The sequence below is a fragment of the Emys orbicularis genome, chromosome 19 (genome assembly GCF_028017835.1).
Source record: "Emys orbicularis isolate rEmyOrb1 chromosome 19, rEmyOrb1.hap1, whole genome shotgun sequence".
In the NCBI taxonomy this organism is placed as follows: domain Eukaryota; kingdom Metazoa; phylum Chordata; order Testudines; family Emydidae; genus Emys; species Emys orbicularis.
In genome coordinates this window covers 23,290,304-23,313,945 of record NC_088701.1, presented here as the reverse complement: position 1 = coordinate 23,313,945, position 23,642 = coordinate 23,290,304, and the positions used below count along the sequence as shown (strand labels likewise).

General features: G+C 62.9%; 1 protein-coding gene across 1 annotated transcript in view; it reads left to right on the top strand.

Moving 5' to 3' along the window:
* Positions 1–4,407: 4,407 nt before the first annotated feature.
* GDF11 (growth differentiation factor 11) overlaps positions 4,408–23,642 on the top strand; it is a 33,306-nt gene continuing 14,071 nt past the window's right edge. The window contains exons 1-2 of the mRNA XM_065419427.1: positions 4,408–4,801; positions 20,339–20,712. Of these exons, the coding sequence (XP_065275499.1) occupies positions 4,408–4,801; positions 20,339–20,712 (768 nt within the window). The remainder of the gene's footprint in view (positions 4,802–20,338; positions 20,713–23,642) is intronic.

Sequence of the window (23,642 nt, the reverse complement as noted above, 5' to 3'; positions counted from 1 at the left end):
ACAAACTCCCAGGGAAGTGGCAGATTCTCCAGGTCTTGATGGCTTCAGCTCCAGGCTGGAGGCCTTGTAGCCAAGCCCAGGCCCCTGGGCTCAGCGCGGGGGAATGGGGCAGAGGTTAATGGGTCTGTGTTGCACATCAGGCTGGATGAACAAATGGGCCCTTCTGGCCTTAAGACTAGACTGCAGCCCCCACCCTCTGCCCTGATCTGGAACGGCCCTAGCCTGGGCCTTGATTTGTGTGGACTCCTCTGAATGGCTTCCATGCACCGAATGCTCAGCTGGTCTCTGTAGCGGACTGGCCCATGGCCCCAGCGCTGAGCTGCTGCCCTCGCACGACACAGGGCCAGGGGCTGAGTCGCTCCAGGTGGGCTTGGAATTCGTGTCTCCAGGGAGCGGAGCTGTCGGATGGCCCCTTGCACACCTCACGCACCCTGACTCCAGGTAGGCCATGTTGTGGGCCAGGCTGCTCCATGTTGTTTCACTCTCCATGGTTCTGATGGGAATGGGGTGGGGACATAGCTGGTGTTCCCAGCTCCATTGCCGTTTCCAGCTGGGCTGCGCCATGTGGGATAAAAACAATGCTAATAATCCAGGACACGAGTCAGTTTGCCCTGGGGTCCTAGAGCATGGCTCTGGTTCGTACATTTCTTAGCACACATTCGAGGGGAGCGGAGTCCTTTTTCCTTGAACAGATGTGCTGAAACATCTGGCAAGACCTCTCCTGCTAGTGGCTTTCCCGCTGGCTCTCTCCACGCGGGGGACTTGTTACAACAATCAATAAACTATGCCGAACAAACAGGGGTTTTCCCCACCTTGCTGCCCCCAGACAGGGGGGCTGGAACAATTCATACAGTGGGGGGCTGAGAGCCAATAAACCAAACTGGAAACCCTGGATATGATAAGACAGGGGGTGCAACAGCCCCCCAGCACCTCCAGTTCCAGCACCTCTGCCCCCAGACGGTTTATTACTAATAATAATGACAAATAAATGAGCACAGGTTGGGGGTGGGTCAGCGCACAGAGCTACCTGGCCGGGCCTCTACGTAGGAGCCGGAGGGGGGACAAGTTGCTGCTCCTGGGAGCTGCTTGAGGTAAACGCCACCCAGAACCTGCACCCCTGACCCCTTCCTGCACCCCAAACCCCTACCCCAGCCCTGATCCCCCTCCCGCCTTCCAAACCCCTCAGTCCCAGCCCGGAGCACCCTCCTCTACCCTCAACCCCTCACCCCCATCCCACCCCAGATCCCACCCCCCGCAGCCAGAGCCCACTTCCCCAGTCAGGGCCCTCACCCGCTTCTGCACCCCAACCCCCAATTTTGTGAGCATCCATGGCCTGCCATACAATTTCCATACCCAGATGTGGCCCTTGGGCCAAAAACTTTGCTCACCCCTGGTCTACACCCCCTGTATCTATCTATCTATCTATCTATCTATCTATCTATCTATCTATCTATCGCCACACACCCCATCTATCTATCTAACCCCACACCCTCCCTCCCTCTATCCCCACACTCCCCTCTATCTATCCATCCTCACACACCCCCTCTATCTGTCTATCCATCTATCTATCCCCCCACACCCTCTATCTATCCCCACACACACCCTCCCTCCCTCTATCTATCTATCCCCACACACACCCTCTATCTATCCCCCCTCCCCCCTCTATCTATCTATCTAGATATCTATCTATCTATCCCCACACCCCCTCTACCTATCTATCCCCACACACCTTCAATCTATCCATCCCCACACCCCCTCTATCTATCTATCCCCCCACACACCCTCCCTCCCTCTATCTATCCCCCCCACACACCCTCCCTCTATCTACCTATCCCCACACACATCCTCTATCTATCTATTCCCACACACCCCATCTATCTATCTATACCCCCACACCCTCCCTCTATCTACCTATCCCCCCCCACACACTCTATCTATCTATCTGTCTATCCTCACACCCCCTCTACCTATCTATCCCCCCACACACCCTCCCTCTATCTATCCCCCCCACACACCCTCCCTCTACCTACCTATCCCCACACACATCCTCTATCTATCTATTCCCACACACCCCATCTATCTATCTATCCCCCCCACACCCTCCCTCTATCTACCTATCCCCCCCACACACACTCTATCTATCTATCTGTCTATCCCCACACACCCCCTATCTATCTATCCATCCCCACACGGCCTCTATCTATCTATCTATCTATCTATCTATCTATCTATCTATCTATCTATCTATCTATCTATCCATCCCCCCACACACCCTCCCTCTATCTACCTATCCCCACACACATCCTCTATCTATCTATTCCCACACACCCCATCTATCTATCTATCCCCCCCACACCCTCCCTCTATCTACCTATCCCCCCCCACACTCTATCTATCTATCTGTCTATCCCCACACCCCCTCTACCTATCTATCCCCCCACACACCCTCCCTCTATCTATCTATCCCCCCCACACACCCTCCCTCTATCTACCTATCCCCACACACATCCTCTATCTATTCCCACACACCCCATCTATCTATCTATCCCCCCCCACACCCTCCCTCTATCTACCTATCCCCCCCACACACACTCTATCTATCTGTCTATCCCCACACCCCCTCTATCTATCTATCCATCCCCACACGGCTTCTATCTATCTATCTATCTATCTATCTATCTATCTATCTATCTATCTATCTATCTATCTATCTATCTATCCCCCCACACACCCTCCCTCTATCTACCTATCCCCACACATACCCTCTACCTATCTATCCCCATGCCCCCTCTATCTATCCATCTCCACATGGCATCTATCTATCTATCTATCCCCACACCCCCTCTATCTATCTATCCCCCCACACACCCTCCCTCTATCTACCTATCCCCACACACCCCCTCTATCTATTCCCACACACACCATCTATCTATCTACCTATCCCCACACACACCCTCTATCTACCTATTCCCACACACCCCATCTATCTATCAATCTATCTATCCCCATACACCATATCTATCTATCTATCTATCCCCACACCCCCTCTATCTATCTATCCATCCCCACACGGCCTCTATCTATCTATCTATCTATCTATCCCCCCACACACACCCCCTCTATCTACCTATCCCCACACACATCCTCTATCTATCTATCCCCACACCCCCTCTATCTATCTATCCATCCCCACACGGCCTCTATCTATCTATCTATCTATCCCCCCACACACCCTCCCTCTATCTACCTATCCCCACACACACCCTCTATCTATCCCCACATCCCCTCTATCTATCTATCCATCCCCACACGGCCTCTATATATCTATCTATCTATCCCCCCACACTCCCTCCCTCTAGCTACCTATCCCCACACACCCCATCTATCTATCCATCTATCCATCCCCATACACCCCTATCTAATCTATCTCCACACACCCTCTATCTATCTATCTATCTATCTATCTATCGATCCCCCCCCACACACACACACCCATCTCTCTCTCTCTCTCTCTCTCTCCCTCCTTTTAGAAAAGAGCAGGACAGGGAGACTTGGGGATTTTCACTGGATGATTCGCTAGTTGCACTTTGGGCCCCTCCGCCTCGCCTCGCCCCGGGCCTGTCACCCGTGACAGCGGCTCCAGCGCCCCGTCCCACGTGGCCGGCTCCGCCCGTGGGCAGCGAAGCAAGGCGAGGGGCGATTCCCGGCCCCCTGGCTGGGAGCGGGAGTGCGGGGGGCACCGGCGCAGAGGCGGGGAATGGCCGGAGCGGTGGGACCCGGGCCGGGCAGCACCCAGGTGCCAAGCCGGACGCTGCGCCGCAGTGAGCGCAGGGCAGCGGAGGCGCCGGGGGGTGACAGCTGGGCAGCCCCGGCCGGGGACACGAGCCGGCCGGAAGCTGGGCACGGACCCCCCCCCCCTTGGGGGATGTGCGGGGGGGCTCAGCCGGGGCCGCTGGGAGACACTCGCTGCTTTGGGTTCCCCCAGACACGGGTTCGCGCTGCCGGCTCCAGAAGTTCCCCGGGGCGGGTTCAGGCAGCAGCTCCCCCAGCCCTGCCCTGCCCCGGGGGTCCGTGTTTCTTTAAGGGGCTGCCGGGGCCGCCCCCTCCCCCGGGCCGGGCGCGGAGCGGGGCCCCCCTCGCGCGGCTCGCTCCCCTCCGGTGACAGCCTTTCGCCAGAGGCTCTTTTGTTGCGTCCCCAGCCAATCAAGGCTTTTGACGACACAGTTCAGTTGGGATATAAAACCCCGAGTCTTTCTTGCCTCCCCCCCCGGCCAGCATCACTAGTTACCGGCTCCCACCCAGCCGGCCCCGCAGAACCTCTGCCCCCATCACAGCCCCCCCCCCCCAGCCGCCCGAGCCCCAAGTCCAGAGGCGGGGGGAGGCAGGAGGGGAACCGGCCGTCCAGCCATGTCGGTGCGCAGGTCCCCGCTCTTCCTGTGCGCCCTGGCACTGGCCGCGGCGCTGGCCCCGGGGGAGGTGGTGGAGAAAGGGGCCGGCGGCGGGCAGCCCCCCCCGGGGCCCGAGGCGGAGGAGCCGGGCTGCCCCGTCTGCCTGTGGCGGAAGCACAGCAAGGAGATGAGGCTGGAGAGCATCAAGTCGCAGATCCTGAGCAAGCTGCGGCTCAAGGAGGCGCCCAACATCACCCGGGAGGTGGTGAATCAGCTGCTGCCCAAGGCGCCCCCGCTGCAGCAGCTCCTGGACTTGCACGACTTCCAGGGGGACGCCTTCCCGCAGGACGAGTACCTGGAGGAGGACGAGTACCACGCCACCACCGAGACTGTCATCAGCATGGCCCAGCAGAGTAGGTGGCTTCTTTGTTAACCGGGGAGCGAGAGGCGAACTTCCTGGGGGACCCCCCGGCTCGCCGCCCCAGGCACCCGGCTACTTTGCGCCCGTTCCGCGCGGCGGCCAGAGCGCGTTTCAGGGGGAAGCGCTCGGGGTCCTTGCGCGGGGGGCGGGGAGCAGCTCCCCTGGGGGGGCTATTGGCTCCCGCCCCCCTCCCCTGGTGCCGGGCTGAGTCCCGCACCCCGCGGGCAGGGACCAGAGGCCGCTCGGGGCGTCCCGCGGGGCATTGTCTGCGGCCGGGCTCCGCGAACGCGGCTGCCGCTGGGGCGAGCTGCGAAAGTTTGGTCCGGTTCCGCCATTGGCCCGAAGTGAGCCAGGCCCCGGGAGCGCTGCCCCCCGCAATTCGGCAGGGGCTCCCCTCTGCCCAGCCTGGGGGGCGGCCCGTCGTGCAGAGCGGTTCTCCCTGCCTGCCAAGCCGGCTGCGGGGGAGGGGGCTCAGGGCACAGCCCAGCTTTGGCTCCTGGGAAGGGGGTGGGGTTGCTCCAGTTGGCCAAGGGAGAAAGTTAGTTTGAAAGCATCCCCGGAGGGCAGAGCTGGGCGCCTGGCAGGAGCTCGGGGCTCTCCTTCTGATGGGGGCAGGAGCCCAGAGCGGGCAGCCGGAGCCAGGCTTTGAAGGTGGCACTTCGGGTCTCCACATCTGAAGGACTCGGCCCCCAGGCAAGGCCGCTCCAGGGGCCTCTCCGAGCTTGCCTGGCACGCCGGGCTCGCCAGCCCTGGGAGGGGCAGGGAGATGCACACCTGGGGCTCCACAGAGTGCCTTCGATGGGGTTCTTCTGGCTGATTGGATGGGGCAGCCCCAAAGCAAGTGGCCTGGACAGATCCCGAACCTCGCTTGCCAGGCGCTGATCCACATCTGCTGGGCGTAGCCTGCAGCGCTGACTCAGCCAGGGCTAGCAGGGTGCTGGGCTCACTGGCCCAGCCAGTAAGATGCTGCCCATTCAGGAGCAAGGTTCTGCTGTGGCAGTGAGGGCATCGCTGCTGGCAGGACACGCAGGCTCCGGCTCGGAGCAGGGTCGTCCAGGGTTATCATAGGGGGCTGCAAGCCGGGACTCGCAGGGTCTAATCCTGGTTCTGTCACTGACTTATGGTGTGAGCTTGTGCAAGTCACATCGCCGCCCCGCGCCTCCGTTTGCCCATCTGCGGTTCAGGAGTGAGGGGCACTGGCCAGGCTGGGTGAATGTGGGGAATACCATCAGCTCTTGACTAAACCACCGCGGTTATTGCAGTGGAATAGTTGAGTCCAGCTGGGGTGAAAGGAGCAGGGCTGAGAGCCACGGAGGCCAAAGGCCTCTGTCCTATGAGCAGGTGGAGGTTGGCGAGCCGCTGGGTGATGCCCATATGCCCGAGCGAGTCCCGCCCTGGGGCTCTGTCTCCTTGGCCACCGTGCTCAGCTGGGCTGGTGGGTTTTGCAGAGCTGACCCGGGGCCCAGCGCAGGCGAGTCACCCGGAGGTCAGTGGAGAGCAGCCGCTTTGTGAGATCCCACTGCTCTTGGCACCAGCTGGGCCCTTTGCTGCAGCCTCGCAGAGACGGGGTGTGAAGAGGCCACAGGATTGAGCTCCCCAGCCTGCAGCTGCCCTTGGGCAGGGCCTGCTAGGGCAGGGGCGAGGCTGGGCTGGCTGGGTTGGCCTCCAGCCTGTCAGCGTCACCCTGCCCCTCCCCAGCAGCAGAGACCCACGGCCTGATCCCAGGGGCTGGGCTGCCTCCAGGGCAGGCAATAAATGGAACCTCCTTCCCTGAGGGGGCTGACAGATGGGCTGCGAGTGCTGCCCCCATCAAGCTGCGGCCAAATGCGACCCTGCCGGCCAGCCTGGGCCCGGGCAGTGAGCAGAGGGGAGAGAACAGGGCAGGTGGGTGCAGAGAGAGGGGCCAGGACTCAGGGTATGCCAGGACATGGAGCAGGTGGAGGGGTTTGCGCTCTGATGACACAAACGCCGGATCACGGCTCTCAGAAAACAACCTGCCCCAGGAAGCAAAGGGGGCTGGAGGATCTAGGCATGCTGAGAGGTTGGGGGAAGCAGGGGTGGTAGGATCTGTTGGGCTGCAGGGTTAGTGACCGTGGGAGATTAGCTTCGAAAGGTCCGTGTGTCCAAACGCAGACCTCCTGGGTCTCCGCTCTTGAGGGAATGTCACAGAGCACCAAGTGCTTGGGGGCCCAGGGACTGGCGTTCTGGCTTTGCTCACAGTGATCCTCTTGCTAGGTCTGGTAGGCGGTGGCTGCTCATCACTCGGTCGGCCACACCCCCCCTTCTCCACGCTGCAGCTGTTCCTGAGCCCAGTGAGTACCGGGGGTGTGTGTGTCACCCACAGTGCAGTCTGTGGGGGGGTCTGGATAATGCGGCATAGCGGGGATACGGGCCACTCTCTTCCGGGTGAGACTTACCACCCAGCTCCTGGCCACCTGCGGTCTCTAAACTTCCCCTGGCGTGTTGCCTCTGAGACTGAGAGTGCCAACGCAAAATCCCAGGTCAGGAAATTCCATTCTCCCTCCAGCCGAGCATATTCTGGGGTCTCCTCTACTCACTCAGACCCACTGAGACTTCACCTCCTGTGCCTAGCCTAGGCGCACGAGGCAACCCGTTTCCCCCCGGCTGGCTCGGTGACTGATGTCTGACTCCATTGTGAGCTGTCTCCATGCGGGCGGTCTCCTTTCCGATCTCACTGTAATAGGCTGTTCCGTGTCCTCCGCACCTTCTCTTCCCTCCAGGTGGGATCCAATCTAAGATGGACCTTGTGATTGTGCCACAGGGAAGCCGGATGACATGGCCAAACCACCATCACCATCTCTGTCTTCTACGTTGGCTACACAATCTCTCCAGCTCATTCTCACGATTCTTCTTAGACAACACTGGTGGAGTGCACCCAGCGTCCTGCTGTGCGCTTGGACCCTCAGCCACCTTTTGGAGGTGTACAGTAGTGCTGGGAGAACAGGAGCATTGTATGATCTCATTTTAGCGTGTAGATGGATCTTCTTCCTCTTCCAGACGTTTGACAAGTGGGAGAATGATCCACAGGCTTTGCCAATTCTTGCCTTCACTGTAGTGAGCTGCTGTTAGCAGATATTGTACTTCCAAGATAGACAAAGTCATCAACTCTTCCGTACTCTTCTCCATCAATCACACATCGGCCAGCACGGACAGCATTCTCTTGTTCCATGGTCTTGGTCTTCCATATACTGACACGGAGTCCCACTGGGGCAGCTTCTGCTTTTTGCTCAGAAAGAATCTTTTAATTCCATCCAAGCTGGTATCCAGGATGACTATGTCATCTGCAAAATCCAAGTCCCGCAGCTTATCTCCAGCCCACATGATACCAGAGGTCTGGCCAGCAGCCATCACCCTTCTTGTCACAGTCTGTGACCGTGCAGAAGAGAAGCCCCCTTGCCTCAGAGCAGTAACAATCTTTAACCATTCTGTGTCTCTGCTCTGTCCTGATGCAGGCTCATCAAAGCTTTGATCAAATTAGCGATCTTTGCTGGGATTTCACAGCGTCTCCCGCTTGGTCTACACCAGTGCTTCTCAAAGTCGGGCCGCCACTTGTTCAGGGAAAGGCCCTGGCGGTCTGGGACGGTTTGTTTATCTGCCGCGTCCGCAGGTTCGGCCGATCGCGGCTCCCACTGGCTGCGGTTCACCGCTCCACGCCAATGGGGGCTGCGGGAAGCGGCACGGGCCGAGGGATGTGCTGGCTGCCCTTCCCGCAGCCCCCATTGGCCTGGACCGGCGAACCGCGGCCAGTGGGAGCCGCCATTGGCCGAACCTGCGGACGCGGCAGGTAAACAAACCGTCCCAGACCGCCAGGGGCTTTCCCTGAACAAGTGGCGGACCGGCTTTGAGAAGCACTGGTCTACACTACAGCCTTACATCGGTGTAAGTACGTTGCTTAGCCCTGAAAATCCACACCCCTGAGTGAGGCAGTCCTGGGGCAGACAGCAGGTTCTCCCAGGACCTCTGCTGACGGGAGAAGTTCTCCTACACAGCGCTGTGTGCGTAGGCAAGCCCTGAGGATCTTCCAGAGGGTTTATATGTGTTTATCAAGGAAGTTAAAAACCATCTTCTGCTGAGATTCTAAGCCTCTCCCCGGGTCTCCTCAAGGGGGAAATCTGCTCTGAACGCAACCGACTGGAACAAAATCCAGCCTGTTCTCCACCACCAGCAGTTTTCATCCTATTAAAAATGACCTTCTCCGGGTCCAGACAGGAGGCTCCCCCCTCTCCAGCTGTCACCAATAAGCTGGTCCCCCGATGATACATCTTCTCCAGTCCATGGGACAGATCTCCTTATCCCAAACTGTCCTGCACACCCTGCCCGTGGCATTCCCTGCCACCTCCTCTGTAGCTCTTTACCGTTCACCATCCATCTCACATAGCCTGGTGCTTTACCACCCTTCAATTGGTTTATGGCCTTAGTTACTTCCTCAAAGGTGATTGCTTCTAGGGACATAGGTAAGTTTCTAGTTCTTCCCATCTCTGGGTGTGTGATAGCGGTTCTGGCTGGCTGAGCACAACCCAACGGACTCTCTGTCCTTCCTCTGGGGTTAACATTGTACCATCTCGGGCCTTCACAATGCCACAAACGTTCGAGACCTGTGATGTTTAGGTACTAGAAAAGGGCTTTAGAATCCCTTCTCTCATGCACCTCCCCAGCTTCTCTCACTTGATAAGTTTATGGAGGGAATGGTTTGAAGGGATAACGTGATTACAGTCAATTAGGCATTAACGTGCAATCGCGGGTAAAATGAGGGTCCGGCTGTAGAATCTTGCCTGTATGCTCGGGGTACTGCTGATCGCCATATTTGGGGTCGGGAAGGAATTTTCCTCCAGGGTAGATTGGCAGAGGCCCTGGAGGTTTTTCGCCTTCCTCCGCAGCATAGGGCAGGGGTCGCAGGCTGGAAGATTCTGTTGTGGGTGGGTCAGCTTTTGTGGCCTGCATCATGCGGGAGGTCAGACTAAATGACCATATTGGTCCCTTCTGACCTTAAAGTCTATGAGACATGCTATAGTAATTAAAGTCTATGATTTTCCATCCATTCTCTCGTGTCTCCTCTGGCTGATCTTTTCACTTCCTTCTCTTTGTCTGCAGGTTCTTGTTGCAGAAGAGCTCTTGTACGGCTGTCGTGCTCTTGTTGAATTATCTCCTTTCATTCTTTCCTCTTTCCAGCAAGCCTCCGTGTGTCTGGATGGAGCCGTTCGTGTTTCTGAGATCTCCCCTCCACTGTAACCCTGGCTGCTTAAAAACAGCCATTGTTCTCCCTCCACCAATGTCTCTAACTCTTCAAATCAATGGCTAAGCGGCAGATGGAGACACGCCTTCACTGCTAGGTCTACTAACTTCCTAGTATCATAGAGATGTGCCACCTTCATTAGTGCTAGGTAGATTGTCCCAGTAACAAGATGGTGGACACTTCCAACATCAGCTCTTGTGTGCACCCTGCAAACCAACAATGACCCCTTGCACTGATCTCTTGTGCTGGGTTGCTGTGGGCTGTTAAACTGTGAGTGAGTCCCACCCCAGAGGCGGCTACTTTGCAGACAGGGATTATCTCTGCAGTGTATATTGTCATGGCAAACAGGTGAAGCTCATACAGAACTGCCCTGAATTCCCTGACACGGGGATCTCCCCCTGCAATAAACCATGGCAAACACATTCCGCTTTATCCCACTCCACATGACAGCAGGTGCAACAGACAAACCCGCCAAACTGAACGGAAGCTACAGCTGGGGCTTTCCGGATCACTGCCGTGTCCTGGCTTAGTTCTATAATACGAGGGACGTCTCTCAATTAATTGTCTAATGATCATAGCTCGCTATCTTCAGACAGCCCCTCCATCTGTCCATCCATCAATCTATCCATCCACCCAGATATACACCAGGCTACCTACCCAGCTACCACAACTTCCTCTCTCTCCATCCATCCCCATACAACCCCTTTCTCTCCCTCTCTCTCACACACACCAATGTATTCCCATTCTAATCAAGTCTTTGCTCCCTTCGAGCACCCCCAGACACAGCATTGCTCACAGACATAGTGTCTCTGCATCCTGCTTTCTCCTGGCCTGGGATAGGCCCTGGCAGCCAGTCCCCGTGCCCCTGGCTCTGCGTGGTGATGCCCTTGGGTACCTGGGAGGCCTCTTGTACCTTCCTGGATGTGATCAGCTGGGACACTTCCCAGCAGTCCTGGGAACAGGGGACCATCGGCTGTGCCTGGAGCTCTCAGCCTCTGGGCCAGTCCTTTCCCCGGGGCCACGTGGGGATGGTTCTCCATTCCGCTGGGCTGGGTGGGGTCCCAAACCCCTTTGCAAGTCTGGCTCCTCGGGAGCGGGTTGTTGAGGTGCTTGGCGTCAGCTGAGGAAGCAAGTGCCACAGAGCAGAGGCAATAAGTCCCGTCCCATCCCTGCCTGGGCCCCGACAAGCCTCGGTCACATTGCAGAGAGAACTGGGGTTCTGGGTAGGAACCTCTCCAGCTCAGATCCAGCCCTGGGGTGGGGGTGAGGTAAACCCAGGCAAACCAGAAGCAAAGTAACCAACCACACCAGGCACCAGGGGTACTGAGTCTCCCACCTCTCCAGCAGGATGTGTGCAGGGGAATGGCCGAAAAGTGCAGCCGGTCTGCCCGGACTGGGCCTGATCCTGGGGCTGGCGCGGCGTCCCCTGGGGGCAGCAAGAGGAGAAGGCACAGCAGGGACTTTGCAGGCATGTCTCCAGTGGCTGCTCACAGCTCATTGCCTAGTGGTTAGAGAGAGGTGGAGGTGGGAGCCAGGAGGCCCAGGCTCTGCTCCCTGCTTTGCCATTGACTCACTGTGGGAACTTGGGCAAGTCACAGCCCAATCCGTGCCTCAGTTTCCCCAGCAATGGAAAGGGGGACAGTTCTTGCCATTATTCATATCCCTGCAGTATCCTGTCACCCATCCGTGGCCCAGGTCCCACTGCGCTGGGCGCGGCACAGACAGCCGCTGCCCAAAGAAGCTTACACTCAAGGCGTGATACTGACCTTGGCCCCAGCTGGGCTAATGAAGTAATAGTGAGTCTCCTATTCCCAGTGCTCCCTGGACTCTGCAAACCGCAGGGAGGTGGTCACTGGTGGGGCTCTAACCCACCAGCCTCCACTCCCCTCCCAGAGCCAAGGAGAGAACCCAGGAGTCCTGGCTCCCAGCCCCCCTGCTCCAACCACTAGACCCCACTCCCCTCCCAGAGCCAGGGAGAGAACCCAGGAGTCCTGGCTCCCAGCCCCCCTGCTCCAACCACTAGACCCCACTCCCCTCCCAGAGCCAGGGATAGAACCCAGGAGTCCTGGCTCCCAGCCCCCTGCTCTAACCCACCAGCCCTCACTCCCCTCCCAGAGCCAGGGAGAGAACCCAGGAGTCCTGGCTCCCAGCCCCCCTGCTCCAACCACTAGACCCCACTCCCCTCCCAGAGCCAGGGAGAGAACCCAGGAGTCCTGGCTCCCAGACCCCCGCTCTAACCCACCAGCCCCGACTCCCCTCCCAGAGCCAGGGAGAGAACCCAGGAGTCCTGGCTCCCAGCCCCCCCTGCTCTAACCCACCAGCCCCCACTCCCCTCCCAGAGCCAGGGAGAGAACCCAGGAGTCCTGGCTCCCAGTCCCCCTGCTCTAACCACTAGGAAACACTGCCTGGCTTTACCTTCTCCCGGAGGGGGTGCTACTGGACTCTGGTGCCTTTTCCCGGGGCTGATCCAGAGTCCGGGCCCTTGACTTGTTCCATCCTGAGCCCAGCATGTTCAGGCGGCAATACACAGGTGCCCCTGGAACGCGTGCTGCCCCCTGCAGCCCTGGCACTGGGACGAGACCACGGGCCGGCGCGGCGCATGGCGAAGTGCCCGGTTACCCAGCCTCAGGGCCAGCTTTGGTGCCGGAGTGTCGGCTGGCAGTGAGGTTGGGCCAGGGCGTCTGGCCAGGGTGGAGGGGTGTGCAAAGGCTGAGCGGAAGGGGGGGGGGGTGAGGAATGGTAGGGCCAGGCGCTTCCCTCCAGCAGCTCATGGACAAATTTCCTTCTCGACCATTAATAGACTTGAGTGGCTTTGAAATTTTATTACCCATAAAATTGAGAACACGCCGGGGGTTTTGCTCCTCACCCGTGTGAACGTTTGCTGCTCCCCACCCGCCCCCCCATTCCCTTCACTTGCCCCCCCCCAAATAAATACCAGAGCCCATGTCCCACCCCACCTGACTGCTGAGGGGGGAGGGAACCTAACCGCCATCCACCCCCAAACCCCTCACCCATCTCAGTGGGACCGCAAGCCCCACTAGGAGGGGCTGTCAGAGGAGGGGAAGGCCTGGCTTGTGTGATCCTAGGGCAGGTGACCCCCCCAACTCCAACACCCACCCCCCCATGCGCTGTCTTCCAGCGTTATTATTATGAATTTGGCTTGGCAATTGCGGGTGGGTTTTTATGGTTCCTGAACAGAAGGAAAGGAAGGTTTTATAGGCTGTAGGGCCCATAAACCTCTCAGGTTCTCCTCACCCTCCCCACCCCGCCCCTCAGCACAGCCCCCCCCCTTTTTTTAACTGCACAAGAAACTAGGGAAGGTTAATTGGGTCCTAAAACCATTTATTGGCTACCCGTGACCCTGCTGACCTTTGAGGTGGGGGGAGGGGAAGTTAATGAAGGGAGATTAAGGGGGGGCACAGTGTGAAACCCAACAAACCTCACTCTCAAATCTCACCATTAGGGTGCCATGGAGCCCAGAGCAAATTAAAAAAGCTGGGGGGGGGGGCTGCAGGTCGGGAGTGAGGGGCACCGGCAGAGCTGGGGGGGAGCCCAGGGCTGGGCTAGCAGGGGCTGCGGGTCGGGAGTGAGGGGCACCGGCAGAGCTGGGGGGAGCCCAGGGCTGGGCTAGCAGGGGCTGCGGGTCGGGAGTGAGGGGCACTGGCAGAGCTAGAGGGGGACCCAGGGCTGGGACAGCAGGGGCCGCGGGTCAGGAGTGAGGGGCACTGGCAGAGCTGGGGGGCCTGGGGCTGGGCCAGCAGGGGGCTGTGGGTCGGGAGTGAGGGGCACCGGCAGCGCTGGGGGGAGCCCAGGGCTGGGCTAGCAGGGGGCTGTGGGTCGGGAGTGAGGGGCACTGGCAGAGCTGGGGGGGACCCAGGGCTGGGACAGCAGGGGCTGCGGGTCGGGAGTGAGGGGCACTGGCAGAGCTGGGGGGCCTGGGGCTGGGCCAGCAGGGGGCTGTGGGTCGGGAGTGAGGGGCACCGGCAGAGCTGGGGGGAGCCCAGGGCTGGGCTAGCAGGGGCTGTGGGTCGGGAGTGAGGGGCACCGGCAGAGCTGGGGGGAACCCAGGGCTGGGACAGCAGGGGCCGCGGGTCAGGAGTGAGGGGCACTGGCAGAGCTGGGGGGCAGGGCTGGGTTAGCAGGGGCCGCGGGTCGGGAGTGAGGGGCACTGGCAGAGCTGGGGGGGACCCAGGGCTGGGACAGCAGGGGCTGCGGGTCGGCAGAGAAGGGCACCGGCAGACAGGGAGGCAGAATCTCCTGGAAGAGCAGGATGGATGGATGGATGGAGTGTGAGTCTCTGGGACGGGGGTTTACACGGCACCGGTGGCTGCTGCTAGACCAGAAAGATGAAGGGCATCAAGTGTATCAGCTGCTCCCCAGCCCTGCCAGGCCGCTTGCCCCCAGGGACCCGCCTCTTGGGGTGCGGGGAGTTCTGGCCTGCTGGCACGCCGGGGTTTGGCACCTCCAGGCCAGGACTGGGCCCCTCCCAATCTAGTTCACACAGGCTGCCTGAAGCTGCAGCACCAGCTGCCGGCCCTAGCGACCCGGGCCAGCTGCCAGGGGCTCCGTGCCCGGCGAGCAGGCCCACGCCATCCCTCTGCTGGGGGGGTTGGCACCCGAGGATTCAGCCTCACTGGCTGCTGGGCTGGAGCCAAGCGGGGCAGTGCCGGCCTTGAAGTGGGAGCCTTGGCTCCTCGTCTGGGAGCTGGGGCTAGCGGCTCGGACGAGAGCCCAAAGGGTGAACACAGCTGCAGGGCTGGGACCCTCCAATAGGCAGGCTGGGGAGCGGGGGCCGCTGGGCCATGAATCTGCGGTGCCCGGGCCCAGGTGAGCCTGGAGCGAAGCCCAGAGCCCCCTGCCCAGCTCCGTGCCAGCCCTGGGAACAAAGAGCCGCCCCCACCCGCTGCAGCCAGTGTCCCGGGAACCTTTCTGCCCCTGGTTGCCAGGGCAACGGGAATAGCATCTTGGCACGGCGGGCGGCCAGCATGCCAAGAGCAGCGTTAGCGGGCAGCGGTGCCCTCCTCGGCAGCCAGCTGCACGTGGGGAGCAGGGGCGGGGGTCGCCCCGGAGGGAGTTCCCTGCCCCACACCCAAGGGGGAGGCAGCTCAGACACAAACCTGCCTCTGGAGGCCAGGACTCATGTTTGCCTCAGGCCACAAGTGACATGAGCTTCATGGTCTCACCAAGGGCTGTGGGTCGGGAGTGAGGGGCACCGGCAGAGCCAGGGAAGGGGGGAGCCCAGGGGTGGGAGAGCAGGGGGTTGCGGGTCGGGAGTGAGGGGCACCGGCAGAGCCAGGGAAGGGGGGAGCCCAGGGGGCTGTGGGTCGGGAGTGAGGGGCACCGGCAGAGCCGGGGAAGGCGGGAGCCCAGGGCTGGGCTAGCAGGGGCTGCGGGTCGGGAGTGAGGGGCACCAGCAGAGCTAAACTTGCCTGCATCTGCCATGCTTGGGCTGGCTCCCTCCACTCCCAGATTGTCACCTCCCTGCCCCGCCCTGCTCCCCCTTTGCTGTGTCAGTCCCTGGTGCAGGCCAGGGGGGCTGCCCACTGGCTGAGGGCCCCTGAGAGCTGTGGGTCAGTGGGGCCTGGCCCAGCTCTGGGTCCCGGTGCCCCACAATGCACACTGCAGGGGGTCCCATGGCTCAGAGGGTTGCAGAGGCTGGGTCCTGCCTTTCCCCTCCTGCTGCCCTGGGCCTGGCGTGGGGCAGCTGCTGAGAGCCACGCACCTGGCACCCCTGCCTGAGCCCAGCACACAGCAGGGCCCTTCTGGGGTTGGGGGCAAGCGGGGGACCCCCCATGTGCCGCAGAGCCCCGAGGATCCCCACTGTCTCCCTCCCCCATGGTGCTGGCCCCATTGTGGCCAGAAGGAGGCGCTGCGGAGCGTCACTGGCCATGGCTCTGCCCCCAGCAGGGCCGGGGACTGGAAGGCAGAGCCGTGCTGTGGCTTTAAGAGTCGACAGGGAGGGGAAGGGGAAGGGGAAGGGGGCAGAGAGAGGAAAGTACTTTTATGGGCTGCTCCCAGGAGAGTGGATTTAATAGGGAGCTTGTGCTCAGCAAATTGCTGGGAGGGGTTTGTTAGCAAAGCACCGCAAGGCCCCCCGGCCCCTGTCACTTTGGTTTATGGGAGCCCCTTGTGGGCGCGGGGGGCTGGGCGGGTGACATTCCTGGCCCCCGGTTGGTGTCATGACCCCTATCTGTTAGTGGAGGCCTCGGTTCACAGCAAATGGCCCAGCGCTGCAGCTGGGTGCTATTAAACCTGACCGGTGCGTGTGCGGGGGGGGCACCGGGCGAGGACGGGGGAGAAATTCCCCGCTCAATTCAACCCAGATGTTTCCCCAAAAGGGAGGGTCAGAGCCAGCAGCGCTTTCGGGGGATGGGTGTGCAAAGGGTGTTGCGTGTGTACCAGGGAAAAAAGTTGGGGGGCACCACCCCATCCCACCTAGCTCCCGATTCCCATCCCCCAACCAGCTCCCCCTATTTCCGCCCCACAGCCAGCTCCCGGCCCTGCTCCGACAGCGCCCACGGCACCTGGCCCCGCTCTGACAGCGCCTGGCCCCACTCTGACAGCACCCACGGCACGGTGCTCCCGGCCCCACTCCCACAGCACCCACGGCTCCCAGCCCCGCTCCGACAGCGCCCACAGCACGGGGCACCCGGCCCCGCTCCGACAGCGCCTGGCCCCACTCTGACAGCGCCCACGGCACAGGGCACCCAGCCCCGCTCCGACAGCGCCCACGGCACCTGGCCCCACTCTGACAGCACCCACGGCACGGTGCTCCTGGCCCCACTCCCACAGCACCCACGGCTCCCGGCCCCACTCCGACAGCGCCCACAGCACGGGGCACCCGGCCCCACTCTGACAGCGTCCATGGCACCCAGCCCTGCTCCGACAGCGCCTGGCCCCACTCTGACAGCGCCCACGGCACGGGGCACCCGGCCCCGCTCCGACAGCGCCCATGGCACCCGGCCCCGCTCCAACAGCGCCCACGGCACCTGGCCCCACTCTGACAGCACCCACGGCACGGGGCTCCCGGCCCCGCTCTGACAGCGCCCCCGGCACCCGGTCCCGCTCTGACAGTGCCCATGGCACCGGGCTCCCGGCCCTGCTCTGACAGTGCCCACGGCACCTGGCCCCACTCTGACAGCACCCACGGCACGGGGCTCCCGGCCCTGCTCTGACAGCGCCCACGGCACCGGGCTCCCGGCCCTGCTCTGACAGCGCCCACGGCAGGCTGGTGTCAGTGATTCAGCTAGGACATGCTGCCCTCCGCAGCCCTGTTCCCCCCCTCTGAGCTAATGAAGCGGGTGCTGCTCACCACAGGTCGCTTCACAGCCTCATTTCACAGACGGGGCACAGAGACGAGGCACGACTTGCCCTAAGGTCACATGACAAGTCAGCATCAGAACTGGGAATAGAACCCAGGAGTCCGGGCTCCCTGTCTCCCCCATCCCCCTCTTCTCCGGGCTCTGGGTGAGCACAGTTGTAATTTTATTCCCCAGCTCCAAGGGGAAATGGCTTGGCAGTCCTGGTCCTGCATGTGACCCTGGAGCAGAGCCAGCACTGGGGCTCGGGAGGTTTTGGTGCCCTCCTAACCCCAGAGAATGTCCTGACTGCCCCAGCTAAGGGCTGCCAAGGAGAGAAGGGGCCAGAGATTCTTTGCACGTGGCTCTCGTGCTGACATCTGCGAGGGACAGAGCTGGTCTCCTCAGGAGAACCTGGACCTTCACCACCTGTAGCCCTGAGCTGTGTGCAGTCAGGGGCAGGCCCTGGGTTTTACACCTCGTGCAGCACCGCCCCTCCTCAGCGGGCCTCAATTCCTCCTGGCACAGAGGGCAGCACGGCCCTAGCTTCGGGGGGCTCCCAGCCTTGACACTGCTCCCGCACAGCCTGGTGGCTCTGTGCCGCCGGCCCGTGGCACGGGGAGGGGCCTGCCTTCCCCCTGGGCTCATAGTTCTGCTCTGCGGGCAGCCAAGTGCTGCAGAATCGCCGAGTTCCTGGGATTCCGAGGCCCAGACGTGTGTTTGCCGCTCCCCATTCCATCTGCTGTGCCGGTTCGGCTTGGATAAATGTTTCCCTTGGCAGATGCCAGCATGTTCCTGGCAGCCTTCCCCATCCCCCGGCCCCGCCAATCTCCAGGGAAGGTGCACACTTGCCCTCGGACACAAACAAGTGATGGGAGACGTGGTGAGCGCAGCCACCCTGGCTCCCAGCTTTGGGGCAGGGCTGAGTTCAGGAAGTTCACCCAGAGCCAGACAGCCTGGTTCACGTCACCAGTGGCATGAGTTCCTTAGGACTCAGCGCCCCTGCTAGTCCCATTGTAATGGGCGACCAGCACCCACACAAAGGAGGCAGCATGCTCCCCTGCTGGCACCCCATTGTCCTTACACAAAGACCACTTGACTGGACCAAATACACCCCTCGCAGGCTCCTGTGGCCTGCCCCCTGCCCCTTCCTGGGTCACCCAGGCAGTAGAAACCCGAAAATCAATATAGATTTGAAAAATAACCCCATTCCTGCAGATGGGGAGGAGAGCTCAGCAGGGGGCGCTCTCCCCTGGCAGGCAGGACTGGCCCCGATGCCCCAGTGTGGCACTAGGGGGCGCTGTACTGCAGGCAGCAGGGGGCGCTCTCCCCTGGCAGGCAGGGCTGGCCCCGATGCCCCAGTGTGGCACTAGGGGGCGCTGTACTGCAGGCAGCAGGGGGCGCTCTCCCCTGGCAGGCAGGGCTGGCCCCGATGCCCCAGTGTGGCACTAGGCAGTGCTGTACTGCAGGCAGCAGGGGGCGCTCTCCCCTGGCAGGCAGGGCTGGCCCCGATGCCCCAGTGTGGCACTAGGGGGCGCTGTACTGCAGGCAGCAGGGGGCGCTCTCCCCTGGCAGGCAGGGCTGGCCCCGATGCCCCAGTGTGGCACTAGGGGGCGCTGTACTGCAGGCAGCAGGGGGCGCTCTCCCCTGGCAGGCAGGGCTGACCCCGATGCCCCAGTGTGGCACTAGGGGGCGCTGTACTGCAGGCAGCAGGGGGCGCTCTCCCCTGGCAGGCAGGGCTGACCCCGATGCCCCAGTGTGGCACTAGGCGGTGCTGTACTGCAGGCAGCAGGGGGCGCTCTCCCCTGGCAGGCAGGGCTGGCCCCGATGCCCCAGTGTGGCACTAGGGGGCACTGTACTGCAGGCAGCAGGGTGGGGGGCTCAGCAGGGGGCGCTCTCCCCTGGCAGGCAGGGCTGGCCCCATTGTCCCAGCGTGGCACTAGGGGGCGCTGTGCTGCTGGTGGTGATATTTGGCAAGTGAGGCTCCAGGGAGAGGCCATGGTCTTTACAGAGTCCAACAGTTTTCGCAGGGCTCAGCCCTGGCACTTTTGTTCTGCTGCCCCTCTCCATTTCTCCTGGAGTTACCGCTGGATGCAGGCTCTTCCCTCACCATCCTAACTCCTTGTGTAGCTTTGCTGGAGCTGTTACACAGCTGGCCTGTTCCACCCCGGAGGTGGCAGCATTTCAGGGCCTGGTGGGATGATCCAGGCTGTCTCAGGTGGAGGAAGCTAGATCAGGGCCGGGGGTTATTAGATTTTGGTGCAGGTGTTCTGGTGACAGGACTCCTGGGTTCCATGCCCCTGCGGACTCGGTGCTGAGTGTTGGAAACTGGAATCTAGGGATGACCCAGTGCGTCACCGGGTTGGGGGTTTGTCCAGTTCTGTGGGGGTGCAGCTGAGACTCCCCGAGATGCCTGACAGAGAGGCCGTCAGTTCCCTGGCTGTGCATTAGGGGGGCTGAGGGGGGCTCAGGATCCCTGCTCCCCCCGAGCAGGGTCTGCTCTGGGTCTGCTTTTCTGACATAGGGGGAAAGCGGATCAGTGACAGGCAGCTTGGAAGAAATGCACCATGGGCTGGTCCCGGCTCGGCATGTGCTCCTCAGTCCTGACCCATAGCCCTGCCCCGCTATGTCAGCCCGGGGATCCATCCCCCACTACCCACAGATCTTCAGTGCCTTGGCAACTCCCCCTCCCCGCCCACTATGCCAGCGTTGGATCCCCCCAGCTCGGCCACTGCCCCTCAATCCCGATCCCTGCCTGTGTAAGATCACGGCATTGGGGTCAGAGGCCGGATGCAAGACAGTAGTGCAGATAGAGGGGAAATGGCCTAGTAACCTATGACCCGACCTTCACCTCCTAAGGCTCTGGGAGGAGTTCACATTCAGCGAGGGCCTGGCTGTGGCTCCTGGGGGCTGGGCAGCAGGTGTCCAGAGCCGGGAGGCAGCTCCGCTCACGTGTGCTTTCCCCCCACCCCCGCAGCGGACCCGGTGGTGCAGATAGAGGGGAACCCCCACTGCTGCTACTTCAACTTCAGCCCCAAGATCATGTTCACCAAGGTGGTGAAGGCCCAGCTGTGGGTGTACCTGCGGCCCGTGCAGCACACCTCCACCGTCTACTTGCAGATCCTGCGCCTCAAGCCCGTCACCGAGGAGGGCAGCCGCCACATCCGCATCCGCTCCCTAAAGATTGACCTGCACTCCCGCCTCGGCCACTGGCAGAGCATCGACTTCAAGCACGTGCTGCAGAACTGGTTCAAGCAGCCGCAGAACAACTGGGGCATCGAGATCAACGCCTTCGACCCGAACGGCAACGACCTGGCCGTCACCTCCCTCGGCCCCGGAGCAGAAGGGCTGGTAGGTAAACATGCAGGGGTGGGAACCGGGCCCCAGCCCCCCTCACAGGGCCCTGCCTGCCTTGGTATGGGGGACTGGGTCAGCGCTGAGCCCAATGTCCCAGTGCAGGGCGAGGGGGGGCCGTGCTGCAGGGGGCGGGGCGGGGCGGGGGGGCTCAGTACGGGGGGCCGTGCTGCAGGGGGCGGGGGGCTCAGTAGGGGGCGCCGTGCTGCAGGGGGCGGGGCGGGGGGCTCAGTAGGGGGCGCTGTGCTGCAGGGGGCGGGGCGAGGGGCTCAGTAGGGGGGACCGTGCTGCAGGGGGCGGGGGGCTCAGTAGGGGGCGCCGTGCTGCAGGGGGCGGGGGGCTCAGTAGGGGGGGCCGTGCTGCAGGGGGCGGGGCGGGGAGCTCAGTAAGGGGGGCCGTGCTGCAGGGGGGCGGGGCGGGGGGCTCAGTAGGGGGCGCTCTCCTTTCAAATCAAAGTCAGTGCTGACCACAGTGCACCCCACCCTTGGGCTCTCCTCAGCACAGATCGTAACACAGCACAAAATTCTGCTCCATTTTCATATAATCGGTGAACTCTGCTGAGGAGAGACCCAGAATACTGGCACCAGGATGGCAATGGGGACTGCGGGTCGGGAGTGAGGGGCACTGGCAGCGCTGGGGGGAACCCAGGGCTGGGCTAGCAGGGGCTGTGGGTCGGGAATGAGGGGCACCAGCAGACCTGTGGGGGAGCCCAGGGCTGGGGGAGCAGGGGCCGCGGGTCGGGAGTGAGGGGCACGGGCAGCGCTGGGGGGAGCCCAAGGCTGGGCTAGCAGGGGCTGCGGGTCAGGAGTGAGGGGCACTGGCAGCGCTGGGGGGAGCCCAAGGCTGGGCTATGGGGGCTGCGGGTCGGGAGTGAGGGGCACGGGCAGCGCTGTGGGGAACCCAGGGCTGGGACAGCAGGGGCTGCGGGTCGTGAGTGAGGGGCACCGGCAGAGCTGGGGGGGAGCACAGGATTGGGCTAGCAGGGGCTGCGGGTCGGGAGTGAGGGGCACCGGCAGCGCTGGGGGGAGCCCAGGGCTGGGCTATGGGGGCTGCGGGTCGGGAGTGAGGGGCACGGGCAGCACTGGGGGGAACCCAGGGCTGGGCTATGGGGGCTGCGGGTCGGGAGTGAGGGGCACGGGCAGCACTGGGGGGAACCCAGGGCTGGGCTATGGGGGCTGCGGGTCGGGCATGAGGGGCACGGGCAGCCCTGGGGGGAACCCAGGGCTGGGCTATGGGGGCTGCGGGTCGGGAGTGAGGGGCACTGGCAGAGCTGGGGGGAACCCAGGGCTGGGCTATGGGGGCTGCGGGTCGGGAGTGAGGGGCACGGGCAGCACTGGGGGGAACCCAGGGCTGGGAGAGCAGGGGCTGCGGGTCGGGAGTGAGGGGCACGGGCAGCGCTGGGGGGAACCCAGGGCTGGGAGAGCAGGGGCTGCGGGTCAGGAGTGAGGGGCACTGGCAGCGCTGGGGGGAACCCAGGGCTGGGCTATGGGGGCTGCGGGTCGGGAGTGAGGGGCACGGGCAGCGCTGGGGGGAACCCAGGGCTGGGACAGCAGCGGCTGCGGGTCGGGAGTGAGGGGCACTGGCAGAGCTGGGGGGAACCCAGGGCTGGGCTATGGGGGCTGCGGGTCGGGAGTGAGGGGCACTGGCAGCGCTGGGGGGAGCCCAGGGCTGGGCTATGGGGGCTGCGGGTCGGGAGTGAGGGGCACCGGCAGCACTGGGGGGAGCCCAGGGCTGGGACAGCAGGGGCTGCGGGTCGGGAGTGAGGGGCACTGGCAGAGCTGGGGGGAACCCAGGGCTGGGCTATGGGGGCTGCGGGTCGGGAGTGAGGGGCACTGGCAGCGCTGGGGGGAGCCCAGGGCTGGGCTATGGGGGCTGCGGGTCGGGAGTGAGGGGCACGGGCAGCACTGGGGGGAACCCAGGGCTGGGACAGCAGGGGCTGCGGGTCGGGAGTGAGGGGCACGGGCAGCACTGGGGGGAACCCAGGGCTGGGACAGCAGGGGCTGCGGGTCGGGAGTGAGGGGCACTGGCAGCGCTGGGGAGAACCAAGGGCTGGGCTATGGGGGCTGCGGGTCGGGAGTGAGGGGCACTGGCAGCACTGGGGGGAGCCCAGGGCTGGGCTATGGGGGCTGCGGGTCGGGAGTGAGGGGCACGGGCAGCACTGGGGGGAACCCAGGGCTGGGCTATGGGGGCTGCGGGTCGGGCATGAGGGGCACGGGCAGCACTGGGGGGAACCCAGGGCTGGGCTATGGGGGCTGCGGGGTCGGGAGTGAGGGGCACTGGCAGAGTTGGGGGGAACCCAGGCTGGGCTATGGGGGCTGCGGGTCGGGAGTGAGGGGCACGGGCAGCACTGGGGGGAACCCAGGGCTGGGCTATGGGGGCTGCGGGTCGGGAGTGAGGGGCACGGGCAGCACTGGGGGGAGCCCAAGGCTGGGCTATGGGGGCTGCGGGTCGGGAGTGAGGGGCACGGGCAGCGCTGGGGGGAGCCCAAGGCTGGGCTATGGGGGCTGCGGGTCGGGAGTGAGGGGCACGGGCAGCACTGGGGGGAACCCAGGGCTGGGCTATGGGGGCTGCGGGTCGGGAGTGAGGGGCACTGGCAGCGCTGGGGGGAGCCCAGGGCTGGGAGAGCAGGGGCTGCGGGTCGGGAGTGAGGGGCACTGGCAGAGCTGGGGGGAACCCAGGGCTGGGCTATGGGGGCTGCGGGTCGGGAGTGAGGGGGCACTGGCAGCGCTGGGGGGAGCCCAGGGCTGGGCTATGGGGGCTGCGGGTCGGGAGTGAGGGGCACTGGCAGCGCTGGGGGGAACCCAGGGCTGGGCTATGGGGGCTGCGGGTCGGGAGTGAGGGGCACTGGCAGAGCTGGGGGGAACCCAGGGCTGGGCTATGGGGGCTGCGGGTCGGGAGTGAGGGGCACTGGCAGCGCTGGGGGGAAC